This window comes from Nomascus leucogenys, chromosome 17 (assembly GCF_006542625.1).
Source record: "Nomascus leucogenys isolate Asia chromosome 17, Asia_NLE_v1, whole genome shotgun sequence".
NCBI lineage: Eukaryota > Metazoa > Chordata > Mammalia > Primates > Hylobatidae > Nomascus > Nomascus leucogenys.
In genome coordinates, this window is record NC_044397.1 from 33993541 (window position 1) to 34010339 (window position 16799).

The 16799-nt window shown below is 50.6% G+C and overlaps 1 protein-coding gene across 1 annotated transcript in view; it reads left to right on the forward strand.

The window, feature by feature from the left end:
• Positions 1-8287, forward strand: part of ARPC1A (actin related protein 2/3 complex subunit 1A) — a 41445-nt gene extending 33158 nt beyond the window's left edge. The window contains exons 7-10 of the mRNA XM_003278056.2: positions 338-413; positions 1565-1758; positions 5550-5640; positions 7914-8287. Coding sequence (XP_003278104.1) covers positions 338-413; positions 1565-1758; positions 5550-5640; positions 7914-7952 — 400 coding nt within the window. The 3' untranslated portion in view covers positions 7953-8287. The remainder of the gene's footprint in view (positions 1-337; positions 414-1564; positions 1759-5549; positions 5641-7913) is intronic.
• Positions 8288-16799: the final 8512 nt, after the last annotated feature.

Sequence of the window (16799 nt, forward strand, 5' to 3'; positions counted from 1 at the left end):
TGGCCCGGGAAAGTGGACTGTGGGATCATGGGGGTGATCCCTTTAGAGCTGTGCTGGGAGTGGAAGGGCGTGGTGCAAAGACTGGGCTTTGGGAACCAGTTTGTCATGAGTGGACGGGGCCTCAGAAGCAGGCAGAGCACAGGCTAGAGCAGGAGCCCAGCCAGAGCCACCCCTGTCTCAAGAGGCCTGCAAGTTGAGGTCAGGGGCTCCTTTTCAACATAAGTGCCCGTTGATACTGCAGAAGCCCCTGTGAGAATGGGTCCTTTGTCATCATCTGTGTCTGTAAAGAAGCTAATAGTCTGTTGCATCTTGGGATAACAAACGTTCTTGTGTTCAGGGTCTCAACTCTGAAGACGGAGTTCCTGCCGCTCCTGAGTGTGTCATTTGTCTCAGAGAACAGCGTCGTGGCTGCTGTGAGTATTTTTCTTCATTCTCCCTGGGGGTGCACTGTATGTGATGCTCAGACAGGGAACAATGTGTGCTCTGTCACCCTAGCACAAAGCAGAACAGTTTTTTAGAAGAAACAGAGCTCCCTTTTTTTTTTTTTTTTAAGATGGAGTTTTGCTCTTGTTGCCCAGGCTGGAGTGCAGTGGGTGATCTTGACTCACCGCAACCTCTGCCTCCCAGGTTCAAGCGATTCTCCCGCCTCAGCCTCCTGATGAACTGGGAATATAGGCGTGCACCCCCATACCCGGCTAATTTTGTATTTTTAGTAGAGACAGGGTTTCTCCATGTTGGTCAGGCCAGTCTCCAACTCCCACCCTCAGGTGATCCACCCACCTTGGCCTCCCAAAGTGCGGGCATGAGCCACTGTGCTTGGCCTCAGAGCTCACTTTTTTTTTTTTTTTTTGGAGACTGTCTTGCTCTATCACCCAGGCTGGAGTGCAGTGGCATGATTTTGGCTCACTGCAAGCCCCGCCTCCCGGGTTCACGCCATTCTCCTGCCTCAGCCTCCCAAGTAGCTGAAACTACAGGCTCCCGCCACCTCGCCGGGCTAATTTTTTTTATTTTTAGTAGAGATGGGGTTTCACCATGTTAGCCAGGATGGTCTCAATCTCCTGACCTCGTGATCTGCCCACCTCGGCCTCCTAAAGTGCTGGGATTACAGGTGTGAGCCACCGTGTCCGGCCATGAGCCACTGTGCCTGGCCGCTCACTTTTAAGAGTAAGAGGGGGGTGGGGCGCAATGGCTCACGCCTGTAGTCCCAACACTGGGAGGCCAAGGCAGGTGGTTCACTTGAGGTCAGGAGTTCAAGACCAGCCTGGCCAACACGGTGAAACCCCGTCTCTACTAAAAACACAAAAATTAGCCAGGCATGGTGGCACAGGCCTGTAATCCCAGCTACTTGGGAGGCTGAGGCAGGAGAATTACTTGAACCGGGGAAGCAGCGGTTGCGGTGAGCTGAGATTGTGCCACTGCACTCTAGCCTGGGCAACAGAGCAAGACTCAGTCTCAAAAAAAGAAAACAAAAAAGAGTAAGAGAGGCCTGTCATGGTGAACACTCTGACAAGGAGGTGGGCAGTGGGCAGTGCATCTTCCAGGGACTGACTGAGTCTTGTTTCAGGGCCATGACTGCTGCCCAATGCTCTTTAACTACGATGACCGCGGCTGCCTGACCTTCGTCTCCAAGTTAGACATTCCAAAACAGAGCATCCAACGCAACATGTCTGCCATGGAACGCTTCCGCAACATGGACAAGAGAGCCACGACTGAGGACCGCAACACGGCCTTGGAGACGCTGCACCAGAATAGCATCACGTAGGTGCCATCTGTAGAGAGGTGGTCAGGTGACAAGGTGCCCTCCTGCCCCTCGCTGTTTCCTTACTGGGTTCCTACAAAAGCTCTATGCCCTGCAGGCCCAGACATTCTTTCAGGGACAAGCGCAGCAAGAAGTCTGTATCTTCCCGACCGCCAGGCTCTCATTTCCAGCTCGTGGTAGGGAGAGAGTCGCCACCACCTGGTCATTCTGTCCTTCAAGGTGCAGATTACAAGGCAGCAGCCAGCAGGAGCAGTGCAGACCTTGTTGCAGTCTGAGGTGGTGGGGCCTCAGGGCAACTGCTTCCTAGGGTACCCTTTCTCAGCTACTCGAGAACAAAAGGAGACTTTCCTGAATGCTGTGTTCCCACAATAGTGCACACATAACAGAAAGCGAAGTTACAGCCTGTTGGAAAAGGTAACTGTAGCTGTCGTTTCAAGTAATGGATACAAATAAGAAGATTATTTAATTAAAGGAACAGAATTTCTTAGCATCATGATGACAAAGCTGAGGAGTGTCTCGACTGGGTTTTCATCAGGTATATGTAATTATGTAAGACAACAGAACTGTGTTTTGTCCAGAAAGTTTGATTTTTTTTTTTTTTTTTTGAGACAGAGTCTCGCTCTGTTGACCAGGCTGGAGTGCAATGCCACGATCTCGGCTCACTGCAACCTCTGCCTCCCGGGTTCAAGCAATTCTCCTGCCTCAGCCTCCCAAGAAGCTGGGATTACAGGTGTGTGCCACCATACCTGGCTAATTTTTTGTATTTTTAGTAGAGATGGAGTTTCACCCTGTTGGCCAGCCTGGTTTCAAACTCCTGACCTCAGGTGATCCACCCACCTCAGCCTCCCAAATTGCTGGAATTACAGGCATAAGCCACCGTGCCTGGCCTGAAAGTTTGATTGTTAAGGTCTAGAGGAGAGGCTGGGCATGATGGCTCACACCTTTAATCCCAGCACTTTGGGAGGCTGAGGCAGGCAGATCACTTGAGGTCAGGAGTTCGAGACCAGCCTTGCCAACATGGCAAAACCCCATCTCTACTAAAAAATACAAAAATTAGCTTGGCGTGGTGGTGCACACCTGTAATCCCAGCTACTCGGCAGGCTGAGGCAGGAGAATTGCTTGAACCGGGCAGGTGGAGGTTGCAGTGAGCCAAGATTGAGCCACTGCACTCCACTCCAGCCTGGGTGACAGAGTGAGATTCCGTCTCAAAAAAAAAAAAAAAAGTGCCTGGAGGAGAAATATGTGCTTGATATTTTAAATTACTGTGTTCAGAGTTCGGTCCCATGGGCTTTTCCCTTACTGAGAAGCCTTTTATGTTGAGAATCTTATTGTGGTATTGATGGTGGCAGGAGTAACGGAAACCTCTAGACTTCCTGTTTGAGAGAATTACGATGAAATGCAGGTTGTGCTTTATCTTCAGCGGAGAAGGGGCAGCTATATGTAAAATAGGCTGCAAATACTCTATTGAAAAATGAGAACCAGAGGTCTGGCACCATGGCTCACACCTGTAATGCTAGCATTTTGGGAAGCCAAGGCAGGAGGATCACTTGAGGCCAGCAGTTCAGTACCATCCTGGGCAACATAGCAAGACCCCATCTCTACAAAAAAATTTTTAAAAGTTAGCTAGCTGTGTTGGCACGCACCTGTAGTCCCAGCTACTTGGGAGGAGTGAGCTGTGATTGTGCCACTGTACTTCAGCCTGGGCTACATTGCAAGATCCTATCTCAAAAAAAAAAAAAAAAAAAGAACCTGAAGGCAGAGCAAAACTTACCTTTTCTCCACATTGTTCAGGTTTCTCCTTCTATAGCAAAACTCACCTTTTCTCCATTCTTTAGGTTTCTCTGTCTTGAATGACTCCGAGTTACTTCTTGTGAGTTTCTCTTACGTTTCTATACAGACCAAGTGCTAAGGAAAGAAACAGCTCTCATTGCCTCTCTGATACTTCTAGGTGAAAAATGAAAAGACAAACCCTTGCTGATTAGTCTACTTTTATTTGCAGAAATTAGGTGCTCTTTGCACTAAAGCTGTGTCAGCTAACTTTTTTTGTAAAGGACCAGATAGTAAATATTTTAGACTCTGAGAGGCCATAGGTCTCTTGCAACTACGGAACTCTGGTTGTGGCAGGAAAGCAGGCACAGACGATGTAAACAAATCAGGTGGCTGTGTTCCCATCAAACTTTATAGACACTCAAATTTGAATTTCACGTAATTTTCACTTCATGAGATAATAGTGTCCTTTTAATTTTTTTCCAGCTATTTAAAGATGTAAAAGCCGGGTCGAGTGCGGAGGCTCACACCTGTAATCCCAGCACTTTGGGAGGCTGAGGTGGGCGGATCACTTGAGGTCAGGAGGTCAAGACCAGCCTGACCAACATGGTGAAACCCCGTCTCTACTAAAAATACAAAAATTCGCCAGCCTGGTGGCAGGCGCTTGTAATCCCAGCTGCTCGGGAGGCTGAGGCAGGAGAATTGCTTGAACCTGGGAGGTAGAGGTTGCAGTGAGCCGAGATCGTGCCACTGCACTCCAGCCTGAGTGACAGAGTGAGACTCCATCTCAATAAATAAATAAATAAATAAATAAAATAAAAATGTAAAACCCTCCCTTTTTTTTTTTGAGACGGAGTCTCTGTTGCCCAGGCTGGAGTGCAGTGGCACAGTCTTGGCTCACTGCAAGCTCCGCCTCCTGGGTTCACACCATTCTCCCGCCTCAGCCTCCCGGGTAGCTGGGACTACAGGTGCCCGCCACCATGCCTGGCTAATTTTTTTTTTGTATCTTGTAGTAGAGACGGGGTTTCACTGTGTTAGTCAGGATGGTCTCAATCTCCTGACCTCGTGATCCGCCCACCTCGGCCTCCCAGAGTGCTGGGATTACCGGCGTGAGCCACTGCACCTGGCCTTTTTTTTTTTTTTTAAGCTCACAGGCTGTACAGGAATAGGCAGTGTGTGCCATAGTTTGCCATCCCCTTCCCAGCGTCAGGGAAGAGGGGGTAAGTTCTAGACATCTCAAAGGAGAAAGCAAAATATTGTCTGAGCAATGGATGATTGTCTTGAAAGCTTTCCAGATAATTAGGCTAAGACAAGTTGTTTCATTTATCTGTTACCGTGCTTGGCTTGGTTGGAATCTGGTGGTGTGTCTGCTGCTAACATTTATAATGATTCACTTCAGACTCAAGGAGGGCTATTGGCTTATCTACACTGGCTGTCTTGGAGGCTGATTTGAGAGGTTTTGTTTGGAGGCAGTTGGAATTCACTCATGCTTCATCATGTCTCTGGTTTATTTAAAAACAAACAAAAATACTGTTTTCGCCATGGCTGTGGTCCTACCCACAACCTGTTCCCAGCATTTGAGTGCTGTGTGGGCTGGGTCATTCCTGCTTCCCCAGGTCACTCTAACTAAGGCAAGTTCTTAACTTCTCCCCTTGCCAGTTTTGTTTTTCCTGGACATCTGGTAATAATATGCTTTGGGGTATTTTCTGAGCCAGATTGTTGCAGCCTAATGTTCGTGGATAAGTTCATAATCAGGAGTTAAAAGATAATTCATTTCCTGGCGGAGCGTGGTGGCTCATGCCTGTAATCCCAGCATTTTGGGAGACTGAGGCAGGAGGATCACTTGAGCCCAGGAGTTCAAGACCAGCCTGGGCAACATAATGAGACCCCCATCCCGTCTCTATTTAAAAAATAAAGAAGAAGATCATTCATTTCCTTAAGCTGCCCGTACACTATTAGTCAGGAATGTTGTATTCACTTTCACTACATACCTTACAATCTCTTTTGCTTTGCTTTTTTTCAGTCAAGTCTCTATTTATGAGGTGGACAAGCAAGATTGTCGCAAATTTTGCACTACTGGCATCGATGGAGCCATGACAATTTGGGATTTCAAGGTATTTTCTACCTAACAGAACAAATTTTGTTTGTGTTAAAACTTTTTTTTTTTTTTTTTTAAGAGATAGGCTCCTTCTCTGTCACCCAGGCTGGAGTACAGTGGCACAATCATGGCTCACTGCAGCCACCAACTCCTTGCCTCCAGCAGCCCTCCCACCTCAGCCTCCCAAGCAGCTGGGACAGCAGGCATGCACCACCACGCCCGGCGAATATTTTTACAAAACTCTTGTGAGAAGAATGTTTCTCATTTCTTGAAACAAAATGTTAAATCTAGTATACAGTTTAATGTCCTAATGTAAGATATTAAACTGGAATTCTCTCTCTTGTTTTTTTTTTCTTTCTTTTTGAGACGGAGTCTTGTTCTATCGCCCAGGCTGCAGTGCAGTGGTGCAATATTGGCTCACTGCAACCTCTGCCTCCCGGGTTGGAGCGATTCTCCTGCCTCAGTCTCCCAAGTAGTTGGGATTACAGGAGCACACTACAACACCTGGCTATTTTTGTATTTTTAGTACAGACAGGGTTTCACCATGTTGGCCAAGCTGGTCTTGAACTCCTGGCCTCATGTGATCTGCCCACCTTGGCCTCCCAAAGTGGTGGGATTACAGGTGTGAGCCACTGCGCCAGCCTTGGAGATCTCTCTCTCTTCTTTTTTTTTTTTTTGAGACAGTTTCGCTCTTATTGCCCAGGCTGGAGTGCAATGGCGGAATCTCGGCTTACCACAACCTCCGCCTCTGGGGTTCAAGCGATTCTCCTGCCTCAGCCTCCCAAGTAGCTGGGATTACAGGCATGTGCCACCACGCCCAGCTAATTTTGTGTTTTTAGTAGAGATGGGGTTTCTCCATGTTGGACATGCTGGTCTCGAACTCCCAACCTCAGGTGATCCACCTGCCTCAGCCTCCCAAAGTGCTGGGATTACAGGCGTGAGCCACTGCACCCAGCCGGAGATCTCTTTAAAACCTAAAAGTCATCCGCAGAAGAACCACACATTCTCAGTGAACCGAAATTTTTACTTCTAGATGTCCATTTATTCACTGGGGAGAAATGGAGTGCTGTTTTGGAAACAGGCCCTATTGGACACCAGCCCAGGTTTAACCATATAGATATATATTTATGGCTGACACTAATTAATTTAATAAACATTTACTAAGTATCTCCTGAGTGCCATGCATGGTGCTGAGCACTGAGAATATCCAATCCGAACGAGCCTGTCTGGTAGAAGAGAGAGGTGGACACGGGGGCTGGGTAGGGAATTTGGCAGAGCTCAGAAGAGAAGCCAGTGCCTCTATTTTCACACAGAGGAATCTGGGGGGATGCGTGGACTGCAGGGAAAAGGTTGCACCTGAGCGGCATCCTGAGCTGCGATGGGTTTTGGAGGGGAGGGGACTGTGAGTTGACAAAGCACAGGTGAGCATCCTAAGTTGCAAGTGCAGCACACCCAGGGCAACCCTGGGCTTCAGAGAGCACACACTGCCTTTGAGGCGCTGCCCATGGTGTGGTCCTCCGAAAGCACGGATGGAACTAGAAAAAAGAGCTCTAGGTAGCCAGGCGCAGTGGCTCATGCCTGTCATCCCAGCACTTTGGGAGGCTGAGGTGGGAGAATTGCTTGAGGCCAGAAGTTTGAGACCAGTTTGGGCAACATAGCGTGACCCCATCTCTATAAAAAAGCCAGGTGCAGCCAGGCATGCTGACCCACTCCTGTAATCCCAGCACTTTGGGAAGCTGAGGCTTGTTTCTCCTCCCTGCTTCCCTGTCCTGAGCATAGGAGTTCGAGACCAGCCTGGGCAACATAGTGAGACCCTGTCTCTATTTAAAAATATACATATATATATTTTTAAAAACCAGGTGCAGTGATGCATGCCTTTAGTCCCAGCTACTTGAGAAGCTGAGGCAGGAGGATCACTCGAGCCCAGGAGTTGGAGGCTGCAGTGAGCTGTGGTCACACCACTGCACTCCAGCCTGGGGCAACAGAGCAAGACCCTATCTCAAAAAAAAAAAAAAAAACCACCACACAAAGGAGTGAGGAGTGTGCCCAGAGCCTGTGTGTGAGGCAGTGGGGAAAAGGCACACCTGGCCTGGAGGAGCCAGCAGGGGGAGCCCTGGCCTGGAGTGTCTCTGCGGGGGTGAGTCCTGGGAGATCCTGTTTCAGGTGGGGCAGGGCCAGGTTCAGGGTGGGGACAGGCAGCACCTTCCTGGAGGAGGAGGGAGTGGTGTGATACCTACCTCGGGGTGGACACTCCTCAGTGACATCAGTGCTCTTCCCACCTTTTCCAAGACCCTCGAGTCTTCCATCCAGGGCCTCCGGATAATGTGAAGCTGAGTGAGCCTCCGCCATCCAGCATGACAAACTGTTGCCGACCGCAGCTGTGCCGTGGCGCGATGGCGAGGAAGCCAGCCCCAAGGAAACACTGAAAACACATATCACGCCAATGCCGTGTGGTTTTGTTTGAATATCAAATTGGTGAAAGTGTTGGTTTTTTTAAGGCAGTAATTTTTGTTTGTTTGTTTTTTTGCGATTTCATTCCATTCTTGACCAAAGCTTCTCTTTAAGTAGTTTATTATGGAAAATTGTCACACTAACTTAAAAGACAAGGTGAGGGAGATATGTAAATTGTCCACTAGAAAATTAAATAAAAGAACTGAATGTGGTTTTGGCTTTGTTTCCTTGTAGTATTTCAATTTTTAGTAGAAAAATATGAGTGAATTCTTCATTCGATTCGGCTTTTTTTAGGCAAAATCTTAGATCCTTGGTTTCTTAAATTGCACCATTCTATACAACCTTGAACCAAAAAGCACCATTTAGTGAGGGGTGAGAGAGAACCGTTTCTGAACATTGCAGTACTTCTGCAAGGTAGGTTGTGTCGGTCTGTTTTGTGTTGCAATAAAGGAATACCTGAGGCTGGGTAATTTGTCTAAGAAAAAAGATTTATTTGGCACACAGTTCTGCCGGTTGGACAAGAAGCATGGTTCCTGCATCTGCTTTTGGGGAAGCCTCAGGAAGGTTTTACTCATGGCAGAAGGCGAAGGGGAAACAGGTGTGTCCCATGGCGGGAGAGGATGCAAGAGAGAGTGGGGAGGACCAGGCTCCTTGAAACAACCAGGTCACAGAGTGAGAAGACACTCATTCCTGCCAGGGAGCACCAAGCCATTCATGAGGGATCCGCCCCATGACCCAAACACCGCCCACCAGGCCCCACCCCAACACTGAGGATCGCATTTCAACATGAGATTCGGAAGGGACACACAGCCAAGTCCTGTCAGAGGTACACCGTTCCCATCTTGCATGTGAGCAACAGAAAAGCCCACCTCCACTAAGCAGCCAAGCCCGAATGGGAGCCTGCCCTGGGAGGCCCCGGGGCCCGGTGCCCACAGCACGGCAGCCCACTGTTAGCAGTGCACCTGCCAAGGGTACGCTGCAGGCGGTGTGCAAGGGGGCGGGAAAGGGGAAAGTCAGCATCTTGGCTTAGAGATGATTGTGCCCACACTGAGCTACTCTCATCATGATGAGACGTGAAGTTTGACATTCCATGGCAGAGTATCTTAAGAGGTACAAGTATAAATGAAAAGCAAAATAAGTAAAGAGTAGCCTGAGCCTGGCCACATCCTTGATCTCATGGCTCCCTTCTAGAATGCTGGTAACGGTGCTTCCCAAGGCACATGATGTGCTCAAGAGAAGGTAATTTGGCCCTCTTGGTGACTCATGGGAAGCCCTCACTCCAAGAGGGAATCCTACCTAGCACCAGGGGTGCTGGCCTTATGGCCCTGCCTGGTCCCTACAGTGTCGTCTCTGGGCCCCCAGTGGCAGGAGTTCCTTTGGGTACACATGTTTGTATACATAGTGCATTGGCAAGGCTCTGTGAAGGGGAGACATAAAGCAGGAATTAGCTAAAGATTTCTCTTTTAGCCAGGCACGGGTGGCTCACGCCTGCAATCCCAGCACTTTGGGAGGCCGAGGCGGGCAGATCACCTGAGGTCCAGAGTTTGAAACCAGCCTAACCAACATGGGGAAACCCCGTCTCTATTAAAAATACAAAATTAGCCAGGCATGGTGGCACGTGCCTGTAATCCCAGCTACTTGGGAGGCTGAGGCAGCAGAATCACTTGAACCCAGGAGGCAGAGGTTACGGTGAGCCAACATCATGTCATTGCACTCCAGCCTGGGCAACAAGAGTGGAATTCCGTCTCAAAAAAAAAAAAAAAACAAAAAATTAGCCGGGCGTAGTGGTGGGTGCCTGTAATCCCAGCTACTCGGGAGGCTAAGGCAGGAGAATCGCTTGAACCCAGGAGGCAGAGGTTGCAGTGAGCTGAAATCATGCCACTGCACTCCAGCCTGGGGGATAGAGGAAGACACTGTCTCCAAAAAAAAAAAAAAAAAAAAGGCCAGGCGTGGTGGCTCATGCCTGTAATCCCAGCACTTTGGGAGGCCAAGGCGGGCGGATCACGAGGTCAGGAGATTGAGACCATCCTGGCTAACACAGTGAAACCCCGGTCTCTACTAAAAATACAAAAAATTAGCCAGGTGTGGTGGCAGGCGCCTGTAGTCCCAGCTACTCGGGAGGCTGAGGCAGGAGAATGGCATGAACCCAGGAGGCAGAGCTTGCAGTGAGCCGAGATTGCGCCACTGCACTCTATCCTGGGCGACAGAGCGCGACTCCGTCTCAAAAAAAAAAAAAAACCCACAAAATTGACTTACTTTGCCTCTAAGAACTTAATAGCCACAGAGTTATTTTGCTGGTTTTTTTTCTTTTTTTAAATAAAAACATTTTTAAATTATAATAGAGACAGGCTGGTGTTGCCCAGGCTGGTCTCTTTTTTTTTTTTTTTTTTTTTGGAGACGGAGTTTCACTCTGTCACCCAGGCTGGAGTACAGTGGCACGATCTCGGCTCACTGCAACCTCCACCCTCCAGGTTCAAATGATTCTGCTTCCTCAGCCTCCTGAGTAGCTGGGACTACAGGCGCCTGCCACCATGCCCGGCTAATTTTTTGTATTTTTAGTAGAGATGGGGTTTCACCATCTTGGCCAGGTTGGTCTTGAACTCCTGACCTCATGATCCACCCGCCTCGGCCTCCCAAAGTGCTGGGATTACAGGCGTGAGCCACCGCGCCCAGCCCCAGGCTGGTCTCAAACTGGGCTTAAGCAATCCTCTTGCCTCAGCCTCCCAAAGTGCTGGGATCACAGGTGTGAGCCACTGTACCCGGCCTATTTTGCCTTTTTGTTTTTTGTTTTTTGTTTTTAAGATGGAGCCTCTTTCTCTGTCAACCAGGCTGGAGTGCAGTGGCATGATCTCGACTGACTGCAGCCTCTACCTTCCAGGTTCAAGTGATTCTCATTTCAGCCTCCTGAGTAGCTGGGATCACAGGTGACCCCAGTCTCCGAGTAGCTGGGATTACAGGCATATACCACCACGCCCAGCTAATTTATTTTGCCATTTTTTAACACAGGCCATTTCTCATATGGGGAGGAGGACCCGCTCCAGTCAGCACAGCCAGAAGCCCTCAGTGCTTTATTTCAACGCTGGGGTCTTTTTGAGTTTGTGACGCTCCATCCTCCTCTCACTCTACCTTTGAGACTCCAACCAGGCCTCTGTAAACAATGACTACAGTCTGGGATGTTCTGAGAGGATTCTTCAGGAAAGATGTGTGAGTCACGCCCTGAATGCAATACTTTAGCTAACTGTGCAGGTACCAAGAAAAGCATTTGGAAGCCATTAATTACCCCTCATAACAAACCTGTAGGGTTGGAACTGTTACTAGCACATTTTTCAGTTGACAAAATTCCAAAGAGGGGAATGACCAGTCTCTCCAAAGCCCTGGTAGTAACCACTAAGCATGTGGGAAATGCATGTGGGAAAAAAAGCACTGGGCGAGGGAAATTCCTTAGTGACAGCCCCTTTTCAGCTCACCACGTTCAGGGGCAGGGCCCTGTCACTGGCACTGATGAGAAGGTATTTGAGGCCGGGCGCGGTGGCTCATGCCTGTAATCCCAGCACTTTAGGAGACCAAGACGGGTGGATCCCTTGAGGTCAGGAGTTCAAGACCAGCCTAGCCAACATGGTGAAACCCTCTTCTCTACAAATACAAAAATTAGCCAGGCATTTGGTGGCATGCGCCTGTAATCCCAGCTACTTGGGAGGCTGAAGCACGAGAATTGCTTGAACAATTGCTAGGAGGCGCAGGTTACAGTGAGCCAAGATCATGCCACTGCAGTCCAGCCTGGGCAACAGCGAGACTCCATCTCGAAAAAAGAAAAAAAAAAGAGAGAGAGCAGAAAGGTATTTGACAATAGCTTGTGGGTTTCATTGTAGACCTCAGTTTCTCAATTAAACTGACACATCAGGCCATGTGGCTTGGAAGGGGGCTGTGCAGCAGGGGCACAGCCCCATCAGAATCCTGGGATGGGATGTGGAATGCTGAGCGAGCGTTATGGGGGCCCCAGCTGTGGGGTACATCTGCCTTGCAGGCCTTTAGCCACCTTACCAGATATGTGGTCTTGGGACTTTGGCCCTAAGGTTTTCTCCTCTCCCCTCCTGCTGTCAGTTGGGATGGATCCCTTGATCCCAGGGAAAGTGACCCACATTCTGGGGTGGACCAGTGGGACAAAGGGGAGATTATACTGGATACTGGGAGCTCTTAGAAAAGGTCCCCGCCACCACCCCCCACCATCTCCCATCTCCCTGGTCTGCCTTGGCCCACCCACTGCTTGTCTGCAGTCAACCTGGCTGCCATTTTGTGACCAGGAGGCAATAAAACTGGTGCTTGAACCTGGGAGGCAGAAGTTGTAATGAGCCAAGATTGTGCCACTGCACTCCAGCGAGACTCTGTCTCAAAAAAAAAAAAAAAATAGCGACAGGCAAGGAGCAGAAAGCCAGCAAGAACCTGGGAGACTGCACCAGCCCTGGCCTGCCTCCCCCACATCGGCCAGCCCTGGAGAGTCACAGCCTGGGTTTGTGGCTGCATTTCTTGGAAACATGAAAAGGCAAAAAAGGAAGCGGGAGTGCATAGCATCTTCATCCCAGGGCCCGGCACAAAGCCAATTCCAGGAAGAAACAGAAAGCTCTCCAAGGGGTTCTGGGAGTTCCAGATGAAATCCTTCCATCACCAAGTTCCCTAACCCAAGGTGTTTCTCCACGTAGGGCTTAGAAAACTTTCTCCCCAAAGGGAGCCATTTCAAATAATGCCTTCCATCGCTTTCCAATCCGAGGTCTGCTTTCTCTCATCCACTGGGTCTTCCCTCCATGACTGAAGGCCTGTGGGACGGGTGGGCAGGTGGACGGTGCTTGTCAGCTTCACTTTACAGATGTGGAAACTGAGGCACGGTTACACAACAGGTTAAGTGGCAGCACCAGAACTGGACCCACTTTCTTTCTTATTTTTCCTTTTTTGAGATGAAGTCTCTCTCTGTCACCCAGGCTGGAATGTAGCCTGGTTGCAGTGATCTCCACTCACTGCAACCTCCGCCTCCCAGGTTCAAGTGATTCTCCTGCCTCAGCCTCTGTAGGAGCTGGGATTACAGGTGTGCGCCACCATGCCCAGCTAAATTTTTTTGTATTTTTAGTAGAGACGGGGTTTCGCCATGTTGGCCAGGCTGGTCTTGAACTCCTGACCTCAAGTGATCTGCCTGCCTCAGCCTCCTAAACTGCTGGGATTACAAGTGTGAGCCACCGTGCCCAACCCTTTTTTTTTTTTTTTTTGAGATGGAGTCTTGCTCTGTTAGCGGCTCACTGTAACCTTCACCTCCCTCATCCAAGAGATTCTCCTGCCTCAGCCTCCCGAGTAGCAAGTAGCTGGGACTACAGGCATGTGCCACCACACCCAACTAATTTTTGTATTTTGTTTTGTTTTGTTCTTCGAGACGGTCTCACTCTGTCACCCAGACTGGAGGGCAATGGCGTGGTCTCGGCTCACTGCAACCTCCGCCTCCCAGGTTCAAGCGATTCTTCTGCCTCAGCCTCCCGAGTAGCTGGGATTACAGGCATGTGCCACCACATCCAGCTAATTTTTGTATTTTTAGTAGAGACAGGGTTTCACTATGTTGGCCTGATCTCGAACTCCTGACCTCATAAACTGCCCGCCTCGGCCTCCCGAAGTGCTGGGATTACAGGCATGAGCCACTGCACCCAGGCTTTTTTTTTTCTTTATTAGAAATGGGTTTGGCCGGGCGCGGTGGCTCACGCCTGTAATCCCAGCACTTTGGGAGGCTGAGGCGGGTGGATCACAAGGTCAAGAGATCAAGACCACCCTGGCTAACATGGTGAAACACTGTCTCTACTAAAAATACAAAAAATTGGCTCGGCTAGGTGGTGGGCGCCTGTAGTCCCAGCTACGCGGGAGGCTGAGACAGGAGAATGGCGTGAACTCCGGAGGGCGGAGCCTGCAGTGAGCCGAGATCGCGCCACTGCACTCCAGCCTGGGCGACAGCGACACTCCGTCTCAAAAAAACAAAAAAAAGAAAGAAATGGGTTTGCACTATGTTGGCCAGGCTGGTCTCACCCTCCTGACCTTTTGTGATCAGCCTGCCTCCACCTCCCATAGTGCTGGGATTACAGGAGTGAGCCACCATACCCAGCCTGGACTCAGTTTTCTACCACTGGATCATTCATTCACCCGGCTCTGTCATGGGCCCAGGGGAGAGAAGAGGGAACAGTACAGCCATGGCTACGGCTCGCATAGGCTTTTAGAGCCTTTACATCAACTCAGGTGACGTTAGTTACATTTTCGCAGATAGGAAAAAGGAGTCTTGAGGTATGCATATTTGTTATTATGCTTTGATGATTCGCAGCAGAAAAACTCAAAGCAGCCTAAAAATAAAGTGGAGGCTGCACACCGTGGCTCACGCCTGTAACCCCAGCACTTTGGGAGGCTGAGGCAGGAGGATTGCTTGAGGCAAGGAGTTCGAGACCAGCCTGGGTCACAAAGGGAGAGCCCTGTCCATACAAAATTTTTAAAAATTAGCTGGGTATGGTGGTGCATGCCTGTGGTCCCTCCCAGCTATGAGAGAGGCTGAGGTGGGAGAATCACTTGAGGCCAGGAGTTTGATACCAACCTGCGCAACATAGCAAAAACGCTATCCCTATAAATTTTTTTTTTTTTTTTTTTGAGAAGGAGTCTCGCTCTGTCACCCAGGCTGGAGTGCAGTGGCGTGATCTTGACTCACTGCAATCTCCGCCTCCTGGGTTCAAGTGATTCTCCTGCCTCAGCCTCTGGAGTAGCTGAGATTACAGGCACGCACCACCACACCCGGCTGTTTTGTATTTTACTAGAGATGGGGTTTCACCATGTTGGTCAGGCTGGTCTCAAACTCCTGACCTCAAATGATCCGCCTGCCTTGGCTTCCGAAAGTGTTGGGATTACAGGCATGAGCCACCACACCCAGCCTATAAAAATTTTTAAAAATTAGCCAGGTGTGATGGTGCACACCTGTAGTCCCAAGCACTCAAGAGGCTAAGGTGGGAGGATCACTTGAGCCCAGGAGTTGGAGGCTGCAGTGAGCTGTGATTGTGTCACTACACTCCAGCCTGGGTAAAAGAGCGAGACTCTGTCTCTAAAACATATTAATTAATTAAGCAGATAACTTGGCTCACATATCTGAATCTTTGGAGGCAGGTTGGACTCGGGCTGGCCAGTCAGAGGTGACCGGAGCTCCGGTTACTTCTCTGACCTTCTCTCAGCTCTGCACTCTCCCTGCAGCTTCCCTTGTTGCTGTTCCACTTCCGCGTTCCACTTACGAGTCCAGATTCCTGCAGCTCGCCCAGAAGGGGCTTGGTGCACTGGATCATCAGCTGAAGTCCTGGGCTTTGCTTTGATTGGGTCATCTTAGGTCACAAGTGCAGCAGGACAGGGAACACCATGAGCTGATTTAGACCACTCAGGGCCACTTGGGGTCATTCCCTGGGCATCTACAAAGCAGAGGAAGAGTAGGATGGAAGCCAGGGAAGCAACAACAGGGTCACCTCAGTTACCCTACACTTGTCCCTGTGGGAAGAGGGCTGCCGGTACAGACCCCTTGAAGCTTTTTATCTGCTTGAACTAAAACCACCGCCTCGTGCCTCAGCCTCCCGAGTAGCTGGGATTACAGCAGCGCTCCGTCACGCGATGGGGCTCCTTGCAGCTAATTTTTTTTTTTATTTTAAACAGAGTCTCACTCTGTCGCCCAGGCTGGAGTGTAATGGCGCGATCTTGGCTCACTGCAACCTCTGTCTCCTAGGTTCAAGCTATTCTTCTGCCTCAGCCTCCCGAGTAGCTGGGATTACAGGCATGTGCCACCACGCCTGGCTAATTTTTGTATTTTTTAGTAGAGACGAGGTTTCACCGTGATAGCCAGGATGGTCTCGATCTGAGCTAGTGATGCTCCCGCCTTGGCCTCCCAAAGTGCTGAGATTACAGGCGTGAGCCACCACGACTGGCCGAGGTAAGGTTTTCATCGGGGTCTCTTCCATCTGCCTGGCCGCCAGGCCATGTATCCACTGAAGAGGCAGAGGGTCAGGATGGGAAGACTCCAGGGGCCACCTGGCCCAAGACCCGCAATCAGGCGGCTGCAAGGCTAACCGGGTAACTTAAAGAAGTGAAGCCGATTGACGTGAAACAGAAAGGAAAGAAGTTAACTGGCCGGCCAGCGTCAGCAGGGGCGGCCAGTGTCACCCTGCCCGGGGACGGCACCCCTGTTTCGTGGCGAGGACATGGAGGGCCAAGGGGGCGGGGCCGGGCTGCCCTGGCCACGCCCGGACCGCCTGCTCCCCGCCCAGGGCCTGCACAGTTGGCGCCCACCGGCATCAGCGTGAAGGGAGCTCCTCGCCGGCTGGGGACCGGGCTGCAGGGCTCGCTAGCCGCTCACCTGCGTGTGAGCGCGGAGCCCGCAGTACCCGCCGTCCGGGCTCAGAGGACGTGACTCCCCGACCCTGCGCCCGGCAGCCCCCGTGGGCCGTGCGCCGGGCCCAGGCTCGGAGGTCCCGCCCAGCGGCGGCTCAGGCTGCGCGCCTGGCTCCCAGCCTCAGTTTCCCCATTGGTAAAGCATTGACGGTGGTTGCGGACGGCTTCTGCGGATAGAGCCTCGGGCTCCGACGTCTGCGCGGGCACCGGCAGCACCCCCACCCCGAACGGAGGGCGGGACCTGGATCTCGCGACCGCTGCCCCAGGTCCCCGCCCCCGGGCCCTACCGGGCTG